We start from the raw sequence: 17,947 nt of genomic DNA on the forward strand, positions 1-17,947 counted from the left end.
CAGCAACCAGCCTTTCACTGTAAATCAGTCTTCATTCATAAAATAAGGAAATTCAGGCTACAGAAAATTGCATTTGTGACTCCAACATATACAGCAATATTTATTAGTATGAGAACCAATAATAGAATTAAGGGATAGTGTTACTGGAAGCACAGTAATTTTGAAGAAATCTAAACCCAAGGCATTAAGCACTTGAGATAAAGACAATCAAAAGTGGAATAAAAGACCCATGAAGCTTTAAAGCATGCAAGAGGAAAACAAAACAAGCTCTTCTAAATGTCCACTTCAACTTCAGACCGCATTGTTTTATTATTGACAAGAATTCATAATCTCATGAGTTTTATTGCTGAGTGAAGTAAGAAGGAACACAAATCCCCTGTGAAATCATGTTGCAATCTGACAATATTATAAACAAAGGATATGAACAAAGGAATAATATTTTGTTTCTCTAATTCATTTATTCTGCTGGGGGTGGTAGTGAGGGTAGTGTCACATTTTCAGCAATAGTTAGTTATGCTAATCCTTTCGCTCTGTTTTGGAAGGGTTCATGAACATGTATGCTAGGACTGAAAAAAGGATTTATTTGGAATAATAGAAGCATTACAGAAACCAAGTCTGAAACACTGACAGTAAGTATTTATCAAAAGATTTTTAAGAGATTTTAAAAATCATGTTTAAATTGCATTCTGTCAGTAACCTATGTTTGAAAAGTAGCACACTACTTAACCCACACCTCCACTGGGTTACTGTATCTCTCTAACAACAGATAATTCTCTTCATAAAACTAGCAGCCTGTTTTACAGTTCAGTGAAATGGTCCCTTTGTGCAAGCCATAACACAAATTCTTTTTCACATTCTGTGCTCCTACCCAGAAAGATGTACCACTTCATAAATTACTCACAGATTTGTTCAACTGTAATACCTCATAAAGGATGACTTGACTTCAACTCACTGAGCCCTTATCAAAAATAGCTTTGAGAGAAGGCTCAATAGCAGTGAGCAATACTTAGACAAGAGAAAACCCGAGATACAAGGAATCCTATTTTTAATTTTTGGTGGGGGAAAATCATAAGAAAAAGCCTAAGACAAATTCAGAGGGATATCTAAATCACTTTAAAAATAAATGTGATTTAGCAATCAGACTAAATGATATAAAGATAACTTACAAATTCACAGCATAAAATCAACTGGTTATGTTTTCACTTAATGGTGTATCTTTTTGAACAGGAATACAATAACTTACATAACACAGCAGCTCATGTAGGAAAAAAACCAAAACAAAACCAAACATTCTCCAGATTCCATTTATTTATTAATAAGGTAACCTGGTATCCATGTTTACAGTAACATCTATTTATATGTAGAGAAATTCTCACCTGCTTGTTAGTTGGTTGTAGACTGCTTTCTTTACTTTAGCAATTCAGCCCAATACACAAAATTAAGTTACAGACATGTTGGAAGGGATTACATCTAGTCCAACCTCTCACGCTGAGCAGGACTGCTAAAAACGCTAGATAAATTTATCCAGTTTTGCCTAGCAGAGTCCTGGAAATCTCCCAAGGAAGCTCCACAGCCTTCCTGTGTAACCTGTTCCACTGCTGCACTATGTTCCTAGCAAAGCTTTTCCAAAAGTCCAACCTGAAGTCCTGAGCCAACACTTGTTGTTGCTGTCCCTTGTTTTACCATCAGCCATTACCAAAAGTATGGATGTATCAACTTTGTAAATGCCCTTCAGGAAGCCATAGGCTGCTATTTGAGCTCCCTCTTTGCCAGGCTAAACCAAACTCACCTACCTCAACCTCCCATGCAGTATCCTACAACTCTGATCATCTTAGCAGTCCTCTACTAGAGCCTCTGCAGTTTCTCAACACTCCTCCGTTACCGGTGTGCCCAAAGCTGGATGCGATATTCCACATGTGACCTTAGAAACACTAAGTGAAAGGAAAAACAACTTCCTTTCACCTGCTGACCGTGCTCCCCCTCATGTAGCCCAAGACACAGTTTTCTTCACTTACGACAGCACTCTCTTGGCTCATAGACAACTTAGTGTTCAGATATCTTAATACATTATTATGCTATTCCACAAGCAATGAAAAAAAAAAAAAAATTCTACCAATTTCATGTGAAATCCATGCATCATCTATCCCTTGCCACAGCAACAACCCCTGCTCTCCTGTGGTCCCTTAGTCCCCCTCCCTCCTGTTAATATTTTCAGGTCTCCGTTATTTACTATGCTCCTTCCTTCAGCCCTCCTTGCCATGTACAGGGCTCTCTCACTTTTTCTTCCCTAAAAGAGCGGGGCAAAAGATAACACGTTCCTCAAGTCACTCTTGGTAAAGCTGATGGGTTTGCTAGACATCCAATGAGTAATCCTGTACTGGACAGAGAGAACAAAACAAACTAGCTTTGAGATCACTCTGGAGTCTCCCCTTCAGCAGAGGAGCTAATTCTGTCTCTTGATTTTACCCAGACACTGAGTTTGTAAGAAGTCACATTGCTGAGACCACCAATCACATCTGATTGAAACTGGCCAAAAGATCAACGTTAAAGGGATGGGTAAGAAAAAGACTTACAGACTAAATGATCACATCAGACTAAGTTCTTTGAAGAAGAAAAGCTTATAAAATAAAAGTCATCTTCAACTTTACACATACAGAGATTAAGTATTATAACCTACCTACAACATTCTTCAAACCAACGAGCAATGTAATCCCACATATAATAAGGCTCAAAGGAATTAAAGAGAAGATTGGCAGTTTTAATCAATTCTGCTGTTTTCTTGTTTTCTCTCAGTTTGCTGAAAGAAAATAAAAAGAACATTTTACATTTTTAGACTTCATTTCCCAGTTATGTAACTACAGTTTACCCACTGACAAATTATCCTCCCCTGATCCTTACAGTGGTTGTTGCTCTAGGGCTCAGTATATTGGCAGGCTCCTCATGTCAATGTCTTTTCACAGTTGCTAGATTTCTTCTCTATCCTTTCTTTAGTATTTGCCTACTAACCACATTTTTAGCAGATCTGTTTTCCCATGATCATTCCTACAGTTGTTTCTCCTTCCCCAGCTTTGAACTTGCCTCTTCTCTCCACCTTTTAAGATACTAAACTCAAATCTTGAAACTCTCTTTATCCCCCTTGCTGGCTGTCTTGTAGCACTCTTCATTTTTACTCTGCAAGAAAGCTCATCAGTCCACTTTTTTTTTTTTTTTTTTTTTTTTTTTTAAGAACACAGATGTAAAGAATGCCACAACTAATCTATACCATTGACATACTGACTTCCAGCTGTACCAAGCAACCATTTTTTGTCATGGATAAAGAATAAAGCATATGCTAAATATTTTAAAAAAGCTATAGCCCTTCAAACCTTTGCATTGAACACAGAAGTTGCAATTAATTTCAATGGATGCTGTATCATGAAGAAATCAGGTCACAGTCCCACAGGCTTCACAGTCATAGTTTCAGCAACAAAAAGATATATTATTTAATACAAAATACATTATACTTATTATTCACCTGCTGAGCTGTGTGTGATCTTTGTTGAAAGAAGGTTCTGCCTGAAGCTCCAGTTCTGCTTTGCACTGTGTATACAATGTTCGAAACACTTCAATCAATACATCCTCTAGGATGGCAGGGCCTATGGAGAAATACCACCAATCACAGTCTTACGCATTACAGCACCGCTAACAATCCACATCTGAAAACTATCCAAATCATTAGCTAGCTTTGGTTACTGAAACCATAAAGTTTCTCCTGTTTAATTTCATAAACTACCTCAATTTCAGAAGTTTTTTTGCATTCCAGAAATACACAGGCAATTGTAATGCCTGGGAGTATACAAAGCACAAGCGGAGTTCTTTTCCCATACAATGTGTGTACAATGACGGCTGGATAGAAACACACCTAGTTCAAAAGCTATGCAGTCACATCAGTATAGCCCATGTTCACGCCAACACATCCTCTTTGAGGGATTATTAGCTCAGCAACATGTAAATGCGACGACACGGATTCCTGATCAAAGGTAGCTTTCAACCAAACTGTTTCAAATATCCACCCATAAGCTAGCTCATGCTGTTATCATATGGAAAATATATTTTAATTTGAGCATCTTCCATAATACAAGGTAAAATATTTTGAGCATCTTCTTTCCTTTTAATTTGAGGCAGGTTTCCTTTAATTCCAGATATCATCTGTAGGATATTTTTTGAAATAGTGCCTCCTTCAGATTTGAGCTAAATCTCGAGTTTGAAGAAAAAAAAACAAAAAACAAAAAAACCAAAACAACCAACCCACAACCTTATTTTGAAAGGAGTTCACAAAGTGATTCTGCTTGAAATATCCTTTGCTTTTTTCTTGCTTTCTCCTAGCCTCATTGAGCTGCCTTCAGGGAGAGTGCGCTCACTTAAGTAGAAATCCTATTAGCTTCATCTCAGTTTACTGAAAGAATCCTCATAGCTCTGCTTACTTCATGAAATCTGAACATACACATTGCCTCTGAAAATTTAAACTGACCCCCCAAAATCACAAATTACCAGGAAGATGACAAATTCTTGTCAGATATTTTGTTCTTTGTGGTCTGCCTTAAACACTTCAAGTTGTACTCTTTAATTGTTGTATTTTTATGCTTTTGTTATCCCGCCCCCAATCTTAGGATAGACTTTAAAAATTATTTTGATTTTTTTTCAGTCACCTCCAAAACTGTTATTCCAAAGAAAAAGGCAAGATATCCAACACATAATTGTTGTAAATACTTTTGCCTCATCTACTTTTGTCCCATACTCCTCTGCACTCACCTAAAAAGTGCATTTAAACACTTTAAACAGGGGAAAGAAAAAATAAAAAAAGCACACAAAAAAAAACCCCAAACAAACCAACCACCCAGAAATCAAAAAAAACCCCACTTGCTTCCTCTAGATAAATTCTTCTAAAAAAACCAAAACAACCCTGTTTTCTTGTTAATATCTCTCATCTCTAGGTTTATATTAGAAGAAAGAAGATTATTCCCAAAAGCAACAGCTAAGATTTAAAACAGTGAAAGTCACTATTTGATTAAAGAAATGGAAAAGGTCCAATCTACATTTCTTCCATCATGCAGTCAGTTCTATGACTTTAACTTACAATTTCCTGCATTGAAAGTAGAAGAAATTGCATTTGGTAAATGGTAAATATAATGAATACATTAAATTATTAGCTTGTAAGATCTGAGAAATCTAGCTAACCTGCCAGTACTAAGAATATAGCTTTTTCCATTTGACCAACAGAGAAAAATTCTCAAAGCAAAACCATATAAACCAAGCTAAAGACTAGAAGTAATATGCAGTAATATGAAAATTACCTAGTTCAGGTTTATCCAGCAAACTGATAAGAATTCGAAAAGGCTTTAAGTCTTGCATTAATGTGCTTTCTTCTCCATGCCCATTAACTTGTAATATTCCAACCATTGCCTACAAAGAGCAAAAGCATATTGGGAAAACAAAAACAAAACCAGAAAACAGTTTTTGAAAGAAAGATGCAATAAAAGCTGCATATACAGGGAAAATTCTCAGTAGTGGAGACCACTATTTCATTTCACTGCAGTCCATTCTCTCCATGCTTAAGTATTCTCTAAACTTTGCCTATGAGAATATTTCTGTGGAACAGAACTTGACAACTTGTATATACTTAAAGTCAAAATAAAATATTATAAACAGATATCAACTCAAAATTTTAATAAGAATAAAAGAGAAGACATGGAAAGTGATGAAGAAATTGTTTGAGAAGGTAAAGCATGTAGATATCAAGGGTTTAATAAATAATAATCTGTCCATCCAGGATATACCGACCTATGTGGCAGAAAACTTTCTTGACTAAGTTGACTAGATAGCAATGACAACTTCAAAACAATTGGGAAAACTGAGTTTCTATACTGAAGCAGTTTAGGGAATGAGATGCAGAATTAAAAAAAGCCCAATGAAACTGCCACAGATTTTGCTTAGTTTTCTCTCTGTGGCTGGCTTTGCTGTCTGAGTTGAAACTAGTTTGTTTCTTTTACAGCTTCTAAAAAAGCAGGACAAAGAAGAGAAAGAAGAGAGATGGGAAAGAAGAGAGGCAGGAAAACAGGTTCGACCTTGCTATCTGCTATAAACCAAGTATTATCATCCAGTATCCTGAAAGAAAAATCTTCTGTACTTGAATACGCCTTTAGAAGGTCAGAATTTTCGGTACATTGTATCAATGAATAAGATGGGGGTGGACTGGATAAAACAACACACAAAGAGACTGCTAGGGAAGAAGGCAGAAAGAAGCAATGCTTTTGAAGTCTTTCAAAAGACAGCAAATGGTTTTAGAAGGCATATGCAATTTGTATTATGTAGAGCAAGCCACTGATTTTAATATCCATACAAAATTTTAAAGCAAAAAACAAGTGAATTATCCCTGTTATAAAAAATGGCCACTCTCCATTCTACTGTAGTAGTGCCTGCTACCAGGAGAGAGAAGAAAAAAAAAAAAAAAAAAAAAAAAAATCAAGTGGACTATATCAATTCTCACTGTTTTTAGTCATTTCAGACAGAAAAGCTTTAATGACACTGATTAAGCTAGAAAGATGGACAGATTTAAAAGGAAGACCATAAACTATTAACAAATGCCTAGATGTTCCTAAAAGCTCACCACATTTTGTATAGAAGGTACGTGTGAAACTGTATCTCATTCAGGCCTCTCCGCTACACTTGGATAATTTCTGAATCATCTTCCACGGGAGGCAGAAGGGTGACAAGAGAAGGGTGAGAGAGTGCCAACAAGGTCCTTGCTGCACTGGAATTCTGGGGTCTCTTCCTCATCAGTAGAACAGCAGATCTCATTACCTTCAGATAAAACTGAAAGTGCCAGCTCTGTGCTGGATATCACCTTTAAGTTGTGATGAGCTAAATATTCTTGTGTCAGCTACTAATATGGGAATCCCCACTCTCATATATAGCACCACAATTCTGACTGAACATCAGAAAAATCCTGACCTTATCAATTTGCCTTAATGATAAAATGTCTTCCTGATTTCAAGATCAGACTCACAGCATCTTAAAAGACATCCGTATACTTTTCATTACTGCGAGGGAAGGAGCACGGTTCTTGAGGCCAGGTGATCTCAGCTCCCTTAGCAAGGCTTTAAGGGTCAAATAGTTTGACTGCCAATTTGCTCAACTACTCCTGACTGCCAATGGACAGCAGAAAAGACATTCCCCTTGCCTAGAGGGGAGGAAGACCCTTCTTACTCAGACCTTCTGAGTACTATCTGATCAAATTTTTCTGCTTCAAGACACAGAGGAGTTTCTGTACCTACAGAAGTAGAAGAGAATTCTCTAATTCTGTTTTGTGAAAGAACAGGCTCCAGTGTGCTGGGCTCATAACCAAATATCTTCCTTGTATGCTACACTCATTGTGGAAGAGGAGAGAGAGAAATCTAATATTTGTCCTGATCATACTGTTATTCTAATGAAACACATTACCCCATGTCTTCATTTTTCCACTGAGAGGGTTTTAGAAGAGTAGGACACAATACCACAGAAAGACAGAAATTACATGGTCACACTGAAATGACAAGTCAAAAGATAAAGATACAGCAACTTTGACCATTTATGAAGATATATGCCACAATAAAACATCATATAGCTACCTGGACTAGCATCTCCTTAGAGAAGGTGTTGAAATAGTAAGTGGCATGCTCCTCGGGATTGCTGTGCCTTGTACTTCTGGGTCCTATAAGGGCACCATTGTTATCAAAACCTTCAAGCAAACAGAAGACAAGGGAAATAAGTATTTGTCTCTTAATAGAATATTTTGCCAATTTCTTTAAACTAGAAATCAACACACTAGCACTGATAACTTACCAAGATGAAGTCCAAGTAATGTTGGCAAGAGAAAGATGATTTTATAGAGTTTAATACAGGAAACTAAGTGATACTTCCATGCAAGCAGTTTGCACACAAATTAAAAACTTTAATTTTATGCAACATTATTAACCAAATTACTTCTTGTACAAAAGAAACAAATGTTCACAAACACTGCACGAACCACATAGTACTAGAGTATCTTCAAAAAAACCTGTCCCACAAAAATATTTCAATATTAATATTATTATGAGAACACAAAATTCAGTGTTTTAAATATAAAGAGATGATCACCAAAAACAGGCTGACATGACTAACGCACTTAAAGACAATATCAGTCATGTTACACAAAATCAACTTTGTTATTCAAAATTACATGAAGGAGGTAAACCTTTGTTTTGTAGGTTTGTATTTTTTCTCTTACCAAGTAATTTTTTTTATTCTACAAAAAAAAATAGGCTTAAGGGAAAAAAAAAAATAAAAAAAAAAGTAGTCAGTCAGGATATCACCCCATTCCACAGAATTGTTTTCCACAGTTTTTGTCCTGAAGTGGCAAAACTAGAAGGAAAGCCTGAGAAGACACATGCCCTTTAGCAGCAACTTAAAACAACCACTATTAACAATGGTTAAGCTAACCTGGGTTTAAAGATATGTAACATGATTTTTATGCCTACAGAATGTTAATAGACCACTCCCAGATATAAAACAATAGGAAGGAAGAACTAACACCCAAATTAAATAATGTCATAGAGAATATCAAACTTCAGAGAGTCTTCCAGCATAACTGACGCCCCCCCTCCCCCCAATGTTTTATACTGGGAGTAGAATATCATGGTAATATAAAAGCAGCGCACTGTCAAAAGAAAAGGAAGCAAACAAGCTATATTGCCAGAAAGTCTGTCCAAATATATAGCAAATGGTGGCACTAGCTGTTCATAAAACAGGACTAGGAATAGTCACTGTAAAACTATCTTCTGAAGTTATATTATCTTTCAGTGGAGACTATGCTCATGAACAGCTGTAGAAGAAGGTTCCACAACTAAAAAAGCAGCATGATATTTTAAACACTGAACAAGACATTTTATGTGACACCAAAAAGACATATCTAATCCACCAAGTTTAGATGTTTAGATACATTAGTGTAGTGTTTAATGTGGAAATTATTTTTTCCCTAAATTGGAAAATGTAGGTATGGAGCATGACAGTGCATTTCATTGTCTTTCTTTAAAAGATGAGTAATTTGACAAGTCAGTGTCTTGAGAAATGACTAACTAAAGAAGCTGGGATTTTTTCATATTTATCCTCTAAATCCCTGTAACCTCTACAGCAATAAAACCAATCCCCTCATGCAAAACACTGTTGCTGACTTCATCCCTCCCTTGGTAACATCAGTTCTCTCTCATGTCCCTTGACTACTTATTTCCTTGCTCCCCACTCACCCACAGGCTACCTGCCTCTGATGCTTTAAATATCAGCTGGGAAAGATGCAAGAGCTGCTGAGGAGGGTTTTGGGTAGCCTGAGAAGCACACATGTGTTTGTTGGTGAGCTGGGAAGCCAGACAAAAAAGGTAGCAGCAGACCATAAAACAGTCTTCCCCTCTAGTAGGGAAACCATGTTATGTCTCTCCATTCAGTCTCCGCTTTCTGTGACACTCTTAGGAACTCCCATGTCAGAGATCCTGACTTCTCTCAAAGTGGGCTGAAACTGGTTTTAAAGAGTAACAGGCAAGTTTCATGTGACCACAGGCTTCATTTCCCTAAAATGACAAGGCTGAATAAGAGTAAATGTTCTTTAAAATTTTCTAATTCCTAGTTTTCTAAATATTCCCTCAATAGTTAAGAGTTTTCTAAATAGCTGTTATTTTCTGCTACCCTCTTCTGATTACACGCTGGTTTTATATAAAAAACTTAAATGGATATTGTATTGATATTCTGCCATTTGGTAGAAGTAAAATGTGCATCCCATCATTGATCGATTTTTACCCCAAAAAGGTGTTGAAATAATGTTCTAGTTGCATGGAGAACATAAGTGATTGGTGATTCGTTAATTCAACCATGCAAATATCTAATGAAGCTTGAAGTTTGCATACTCAAGCCTCCATCAATATAATATCAACATTTTTCAATATTGTTTTATTTTCATCCCTTCTATGCTGTTGTGTTCCATCTGCCATTTACACTCTATAATGCCTGTTCTCTGTTTTTTCCATTTTGTGTTTTTAGGGAGACAAAAGTTGCCTCTCAGTGTCTATTTATGCGTCCCTAGTGCATCAGTCTCTACCCCTGAATGGGGACCATAATTGCTGCTATAGGAAAATGTGCCAATAATTTATATAACATGAAATAATTCCAGCATGACATTCTTCATCTTTTATGTCCATGGAGAGAGATAGTGCCTTTCTTCCTTATGATACAAATTAAGCACTTCATTTTTCCAAAAAATCTTTCTCCACAGTATTGCAAAATACTGCTAATGAACATATGATCCTTCCTCCACTTTCAGTCAACAACGAAATGAAATACAAACCTACCTAGAAGCCATGCATAAAGCCTTCGGTTGAGTGACATATCCCTGCGCAGTACTACGTGAAGGGCTGCTGACAGAATTCTGATCATGTCTGGACGTGTTGCCTGAAGAAGTTAGAAACATGATTAAATTTAACTATGAAAAATAACACTTTTTCTATGCTAGCAGCTTGATGTGCACTAAAACATAGTTAATTTCCTCTTCTGACATTTCTGAATTCAGAATTAGTACAAGAAAACATAATCTTGCTCTTAGGAAACCAAAATATGATTATTATTTGGAACAGACACTTTGTAATAGTATGTACCCTTTATGAACAGCAAAAATACTTGACTCCATTAACAGCTCACTTTTGTTACAAGACATTTCATTTTGTTTATTAGGCAAAAGCCTTGGAAGCCAATTCAACTAAAATCCTGTTTAAAAAAAAAAAGAAAATCACTGAAGAATTTTAAATACCTTTCACTCTCTTATTACTTTAAATGTTTGTGTAAGTCTTAATATTAAAAAAATGCTGTATCAATAATTTCACCATTCTAGCACCTAAACAGAGACACTCTAAATATTCCTACAGTAACTGATAAATGTGAACGAACCACTTCCACAAGCAAGAATACAGTTCTTTTTACAAGAAAGTGCAGGTTTTCCATAATTTCTAACAACTTGAGAATCAACATTGTATGAGTTTCCCTCCAGAATTAAGATAAATCATGGATCATTTAAAAACAGAAAGTGACTAACAATAAATGCAGTCCAAAAAAAGTTACCTGGAAGTTGTAAGGGCTATTTCCCACTACTGCTAAGGCTAACTACTCACCCAAAACCAATAGTCATTTTCAATTCTCTAGTGTTCTGAAACAGTTATGCTAAGAGGATTAACTTTTGTTGGTTTTGAACACTGAGAATTGAACACTGAGAATTGAACACTGAGAATTGAACACTGAGAATTGAACACTGAGAATTGAACACTGAGAATTGAACACTGAGAATTGAACACTGAGAATTGAACACTGAGAATTGAACACTGAGAATTGGAAACTTGCACATGAACAGATAATTTGTTTTCTGATCAAATTCGAGCAAATTAAAAGCTTCTGCATGGACTAAACATCATAATTTATATTGGGTTTGCATATACAGAAGTTAAAGCTAACTTCAAAGTTAACACATCAAGTCAAAAAGCAGAAGGGCAGAGATCACAACATGAGAATAGCCAAACCTATCAGAGAAAGTCTTACATATGACTCTTGTTCAAGCTTGGAGAAAATCATTAAGAAATACTGACTAAATACCGCTACAGACTTAAGAAATAGAGTACATTTAGGAGTTTGCCAATTCACCTCTCATGTTAGATAACCTACCTGGCTCATGTGGAAAGGAAAACAAAAAAGGATAAGGTCCAACGTGCTCCTCTGTACTAAAACACTGGTATCTTGCACTGATGTGCTTACTGCTTCCACCTGAAGTAATGGCAGACACCCCAAAATGGTTATTTACTGTACTATTTTAAGGCAGCAGCTATAAGAGAACACTTACAAAATAAGAACAGCTGTTTATAAATAGTGAAACGAAGTTATTTGAAAATTTTGAATAATGAAACAAGATAAAACAGGAAAATAAGAAGTTTCACCACTGAGGAAACATATAATCAACATAGATTCCCTGAACCATACAAACATTAAGCTTTTGCTTTTTTATGTTACCGATGAATATCTTAAGTTTAAAAGACAAAATAATACTCTCTATATTTTTCAAAAAATACAACAAAACTCAACCACTTTTAACTGAAGTGTGTCATGAATGGAAAGTTTTATACAAAACCTAAGCAGTTCCGAAACATTAACTCAGCTTTGCAACACTTTTATCATGCACCAAACCATCACCTTAACTGGAGCTACAATAAATAAAAGTGCATTTTTATCTCTTCAAAGACAATGTTCAAAGATAAAGAAGACACCTAACACCCCGGAAGCGTATTATTATATAAATAAGTAACACCAACGCCTTCATTGTTCCAACAAAACATTACCATTAATTCAATGTCACTGCCAATTATGTAGAGTTGATCCTCCATTGAAAGCTTCCTGTTCAAATGGGAGAGGACATAGGTGATCCCAGGCAAGCGAACTGCAGGGCTTGTGAGGAGGCTACCCCAAAGAGCACTGTAGAACGCCGACTGATCCACAGCCGAGGCAACCTTCTCCAACAGTGTGTTCGTTCTGCAGAATCAAATCAAGTCAGCTGAATTAGGGAATGCATCACAGCCCTTGCCCCTGCCCTCAATTTTAAAAAATACGTAAATAAATCATTACAGGAAGGTCAAAACTTTCTTTTGAGAGGCCAAGAGAAGCCCCAATTATACACTGAACCTTATAATGCAGCCTGAACAGAGTGATCCAACTAGCAAGCACGTGGGCCAATCTGACTTGCAAAACGCTTCTGCCTGCCCACAGCTTCTCCTTATGTTCAAAGAGCCAAATAACTTCCTTATCTGCTACTTAAAGCCAACTCTTGCTACAGACTGAGGTTGCAGAGAAACAAGAGGAAAGCATAGCTACTGAGGAAAAAAATCAAGCAAATGGCTTTTGCCCTCTCATTCCTTTCACTGAGTACTTCTGGCAATAACAGTGCATAAAAATACCACAACAATTCTTTGAGCACAAGCAATCCCTTCCCTTCTCCTCACTTCTCCCCACTCATGTGGCAGCACCTCTACACCCTGTGGCAGGCCCTGGGAGGCAAGCTGCACAGCCCTGGGGGATCACACAGCAAGGAGTAGCCCTTGTTCCCTGTAGTAGTTATGACAACTACACTGTGTGTATCTACGTACGCAGAAATAGAAACAGACAACATTAAATTGCTCTTCACATACAAGTTGTGAAAATTCTAGCTTCTGAAGTTGGAAATATGAAAAATATGTAAGCTTGTGAACAATTCCAAGAACTCAAAGCCTTGGAGTGTAACTTCATCCTCTAATATGTTAAAGATTCTACCCCAGCACCCCAGACACCACGGTCAGGATAACTCAACCAGGGCTTAGGCTTGCTGGATAAGAAGAGCTATTACCTCCCAGGCCACTCCAGTAGAAATAGAGTAATAACCTATAAAGATAGGTGGATTATTGCTGTCTCTTACATAGGTGGTTTAATGACAATTTAGATATCATAACGAGTAAATCTTAATGACAGAAGCTTTGTTTGTTATCTTAAATTCAGTTAAGGTATGTATTTTAGACCAGGAATAATATGGCAGTACTACCTTAGAGGAAAGCCATGGAAAAGAAACAAGCAGCACATTCCTAACATGTTACATATTTCAATCCATAACAAGAATCATAAAATCATAGAATCATTTAGGTTGGAAAGGACCTTTAAGATCATTGAGTCCAACTGTTAACCTAGCACTGCCAAGTCCACCACTAAACCATGTCCCTAAGTGTCACATCTACATGTCTTAAACACCACCAGGGATGGGGACTCAACCACTTCCCTGGGCAGCCTGCTCCAGTGCTTGATAACCCTTTCGGTGAAGAAATTTTTCCTAATATCCAATCTAAACCTGCCCTGGAGCAACTTGAGGCCATTTTCTCTTGTCCTATCACTTGTTACTTGGAAGAAGAGATCGACATATAACACTAAGTCTACTTAATGTCAATTCCCTTTCAATAGCAGGAACAACTAACAGTTAATCTACCATAATTCATGTTACGGATCTTCTACCATACTATTCCATTGCAATGAGCATGACTGGATGAAATTAAATACCACCTATCTTAACCCCCCCAAAACAATCCACATACAAGCATTTAATGAAAAGTTGCAGCAAAAGAACACAAATCAAATATATCACGTTATTAACGTATCTATCCTTACCTTTCGTAATACTCTGACCCCTCCTCTAACCCAGGCAGAATCCCAGTTAACAGTCCTTGCAGCCCTGGTTTCAATGTTTTCCCCAAAGGGAGGTAATAAATCTCATACAGACTCAGTAATGTTGGCTTGACAGACATAGCAGCATTGGCAAGGAGTGGGAATAATCCGGAACTGTGAAAAATAAAATTTCTCTTTTTTAGGAAGCTTCTCATGTGAGACAATGTCATTTATATCTTAAGATTTTTACAGGCTCATCCAGTGTAGTTAAAAGTATCAGGTTTTTATCTTAGAATTTTGCACAGCATAGACCACCACACAATACGACTGCCTTCCAGATTGACAGGTCAGTATGTCAAGATTAATATTATGAGCTTTATTAGTATTGTGATAGCAAGCGCTGAAGGCCCAGAGATGACAGTGTCTTACACCAGTAAAACAAATATGATAAACCAGAAGCATCTCTGTAAGACAAAAATCTTAATTTTCCCCATGCTGAACTAAATTACAATGGAAAATGTATTTAAAAATACATTGTCTTTGCACTTAAGAAAACACAAAAATGGATAAGAACATTTGAGGAAATTTATAGAAATACTTTTCTGTAAGAAAAGAAAAATAACTATGTTTTACTTCACCAAGTAACCTAAAGATAAATTTTAAGACATTTACACTGTTGAGTAGCAACAAAGTATTTACTTCAGAAATTCAGTCTGAAAACAGATTCTCAAACTAACAATAAACCCACTGTTCATGATGTAGCATTTAAAGGATTGAAAACATTGGAAGTATGTTTTGAGTTTACTATGAATGCAAGTTCATGCAAGTTACAAATGTGATCAGCTAAGGAAAAGTTACCTATATACTAATAACAGTTTTGCTATTGCTACTAAATATCATAAATTATTACAAACAATAACAATAATCAAAGGCATGTGAAGACAACTGCAATTCTCAAGATCACTGAGGACTCAGGTCAGAAGACCCCTGACACATGAAGAAGAAAATGAAAGAACAGTAAAAAAGGTAAGTTTGAGAAAAGGGTCTTAAAATATACACCTACGAATCTACTATTAAAGAAAAAAAAAAAAAACAACTTTGTGGATACAATGTTATTCATGTTACAGGTGGGGGGAAAAAAAAAAATCTTTCCAAACTACAAAAGTGTTTGTAAAAATTATTTTTGCCTTTATCTATCTAGAAGAACGACTGCTTTGCCATTGTCAATCGGTTTCTTTTTTCTGCAGAAAATGTCTTTTTGTTCAATAACCAGCACACTACCCCACAGTCTTTCTTTGTAAGGCTACTAACCATCCTTCAAGATTTGATGTTCAGACACTGCCATTCTGCTTTCATGAAAAATACTGGAATCTTTGATAATGCCTTAATGTGAATGTCAGTATTCTCCCAAGCATCAGTAACAATGGCTTTTAGTTACATTACACAAGGTAGCATTTTCCACTATCCTAGAACTTATTGTTAACAAGATATTGCAGCTACTGAATCACTGCACAAGCAAAAAACACAAGCTATGAGTTCACAGAATCTTTAAAAACATGTGGAAAAACAGAACTGAGACACTCCCCTCCCCTCTCACCAAATGTAATTATATATAAACATCTTGATAATGCAAGACAGAATAGCTGATGTTAAGGCATGCGATTTATTTCCAAGCATTAATACACACCTTTGCTACCTAAACAGAATTCTATTTTATTCCTCTGTTTCTCAAACTGATGAAATTTTAATCTCCAGGGATACCTAAAGATTAAGAACCATGTGTGACTGTGTGTATACACACATACGCACACATCCCTCTATGCATTATATAATAAATAGCTTAATGTCTTGCCCGCCCCACCCAACCAAAAATCTATTGGAGGTTTAGGAATCAGTATATTTTCACTACACTTACTTTTCAAGGTTAACCTTCCTTTTCATTATCATCGGTTCTACAGACTGACAGTGAGAAAAATTTTGCACTTGCCCCCCATTCTAACAAAACAATCTTTCTGTTCTGTTGATTTGATTGCTTGAAAGAGAAAGTTCCTTGCAATAAACTACACTCAAATTCTTTTCCAATACCACTTAAATTACAATAGAAAAATGTAATGTGAATACATTGAAAGAAGCATTAACACTTCAATTACTGTACATACATGCACAGAACTTTATTTCAATGAAGAAATAATAAATTCCAGGTTTTCTAGCACTAAAGTTGGTTCATAACAAAAATTTAGGTGATCCGTTTATCTTCTGATATACAATATTCGGGAGAAGAGTACTACACAAGCACCAGGAACAGGAGGGAAAGAAATGGATTGATTCTTGCTATGTATCAAAGCAATATTATTAATATAAAATGCAGAAAACCAAAAGCATCTCAACTATGCATTTGGAATGGAGTTCTTTAAACTACTGTACCTGTAGAGGAAAAGGTCTTTGGCCAAACGCTTGGGCCCAATGATTTTGAAAATGATCTCATATGTTTCAAGTGCCTTCCGATGAACCCCTCCCGGCAAAGCTGGATGAAGACATTGTGCTAAGCGCTTGCCTATAGTCAGCTTTTTTGGTACTACCTGGTACTTCGCGTTGTTCTGTAGCACCTGATAAATCAACACATTAAGAAAAACAGCACAAAACAAGTTAAACATCAAATACATATTTTAAAAATGTGTTCCTGCACATGGTCGGTAAGTCACATACATAGGTTGCCACACAAGAAAAAAAAACAAAACAAAAATCAAACCAACAAACTTTTAAGATGTACCATGGAGCTTTTTCTTTGCAATGGCTTTCACTTGTATGCTTGCTACAGAGATGGAATTGCCAAGGCATTTAAAAACTTCATTTGCAATGGGCTCCTTACTTACAGCTTGTCCATTTTCATTTTACTCACCCTTTTGAGGACAAAAAAATACTATCTCCATTTGTTAAAATCAATTGCCAGTAGCTCAAAGAGGACTATTAAACTGTGGGTGGTGAGTTTGGGATAGCTTTAAGAAACCGTCATAGAGTGAGACAACATACAAAACTTTACCACTGCCCAAAACTATATAATCACTTCAGGACTGGAACACAGAGTTGCATTTACATCTTTAGTTTTTTCTTTCCCAATATCATAGCCTTCACTTTGTATACACATGCCACAAGAACTGTTACAATCAAAAAATGAAAGAAATGGGAGTTTATACACAGAAATTATGCCATTGGCATTGCCAACTGTACTGTCATTCTTGATTTTCCACAGTGTTTAAAGGGTAGAATGTAAATGCTTCAGACCTGTAATTTTCTATGCCAAATTCTACAAAGCTTCACATTGGCAAAACGTGTGTGTGTGTAAAGGGAACTCTGTGACCCTGATTGGAGATCCCTAGAAACACATAGGACTGATTAGAACAAGATTTTTATGGAGATCAGGATCTGTATTCATTTGTAAACTGCTATTAAAAATCATAATGATATTACACATTGAACCTGCTAACTGTTAAACCGAATCAGAACGGTAACATTCTCTGGTCAATGAATTATTTGAGCCCCATTTTATAACTCGTTTCATAAAAATATTGCTGATATTTATACTGGCTGCTATTTTTCACACTATTTCAATACCATTGAATGACATTAGAAGTAAATGCTAGTAATAAAAAGGATGTTGGCATTTATTTCCACTAGAAATGTAAATAACTTT

At 36.2% G+C, this 17,947-nt stretch overlaps 1 protein-coding gene across 9 annotated transcripts in view; it reads right to left on the minus strand.

The window, feature by feature from the left end:
* DOP1A (DOP1 leucine zipper like protein A) overlaps positions 1–17,947 on the minus strand; it is a 67,870-nt gene that overhangs the window by 37,423 nt on the left and 12,500 nt on the right. For 7 of the 9 annotated variants that reach the window (XR_014227619.1, XR_014227620.1, XR_014227621.1 and 4 more), the window contains exons 3-11: positions 16,681–16,862; positions 14,260–14,430; positions 12,417–12,606; positions 11,749–11,847; positions 10,392–10,491; positions 7,647–7,756; positions 5,334–5,442; positions 3,515–3,635; positions 2,678–2,797 (exon numbers count right to left, since the gene is read on the minus strand). Coding sequence is in view for 6 of the 9 variants with exons in the window: in XM_082306495.1 (XP_082162621.1) it covers positions 2,678–2,797; positions 3,515–3,635; positions 5,334–5,442; positions 7,647–7,756; positions 10,392–10,491; positions 11,749–11,847; positions 12,417–12,606; positions 14,260–14,430; positions 16,681–16,862 (1,202 nt within the window). In the remaining 3 variants the exon portion in view is untranslated. The remainder of the gene's footprint in view (positions 1–2,677; positions 2,798–3,514; positions 3,636–5,333; positions 5,443–7,646; positions 7,757–10,391; positions 10,492–11,748; positions 11,848–12,416; positions 12,607–14,259; positions 14,431–16,680; positions 16,863–17,947) is intronic. The other 2 variants (XM_082306499.1, XM_082306497.1) reach the window with 1 other exon arrangement.

This window comes from Platalea leucorodia (genome assembly GCF_965183815.1).
Source record: "Platalea leucorodia genome assembly, chromosome: 3".
Lineage (NCBI taxonomy): Eukaryota > Metazoa > Chordata > Aves > Pelecaniformes > Threskiornithidae > Platalea > Platalea leucorodia.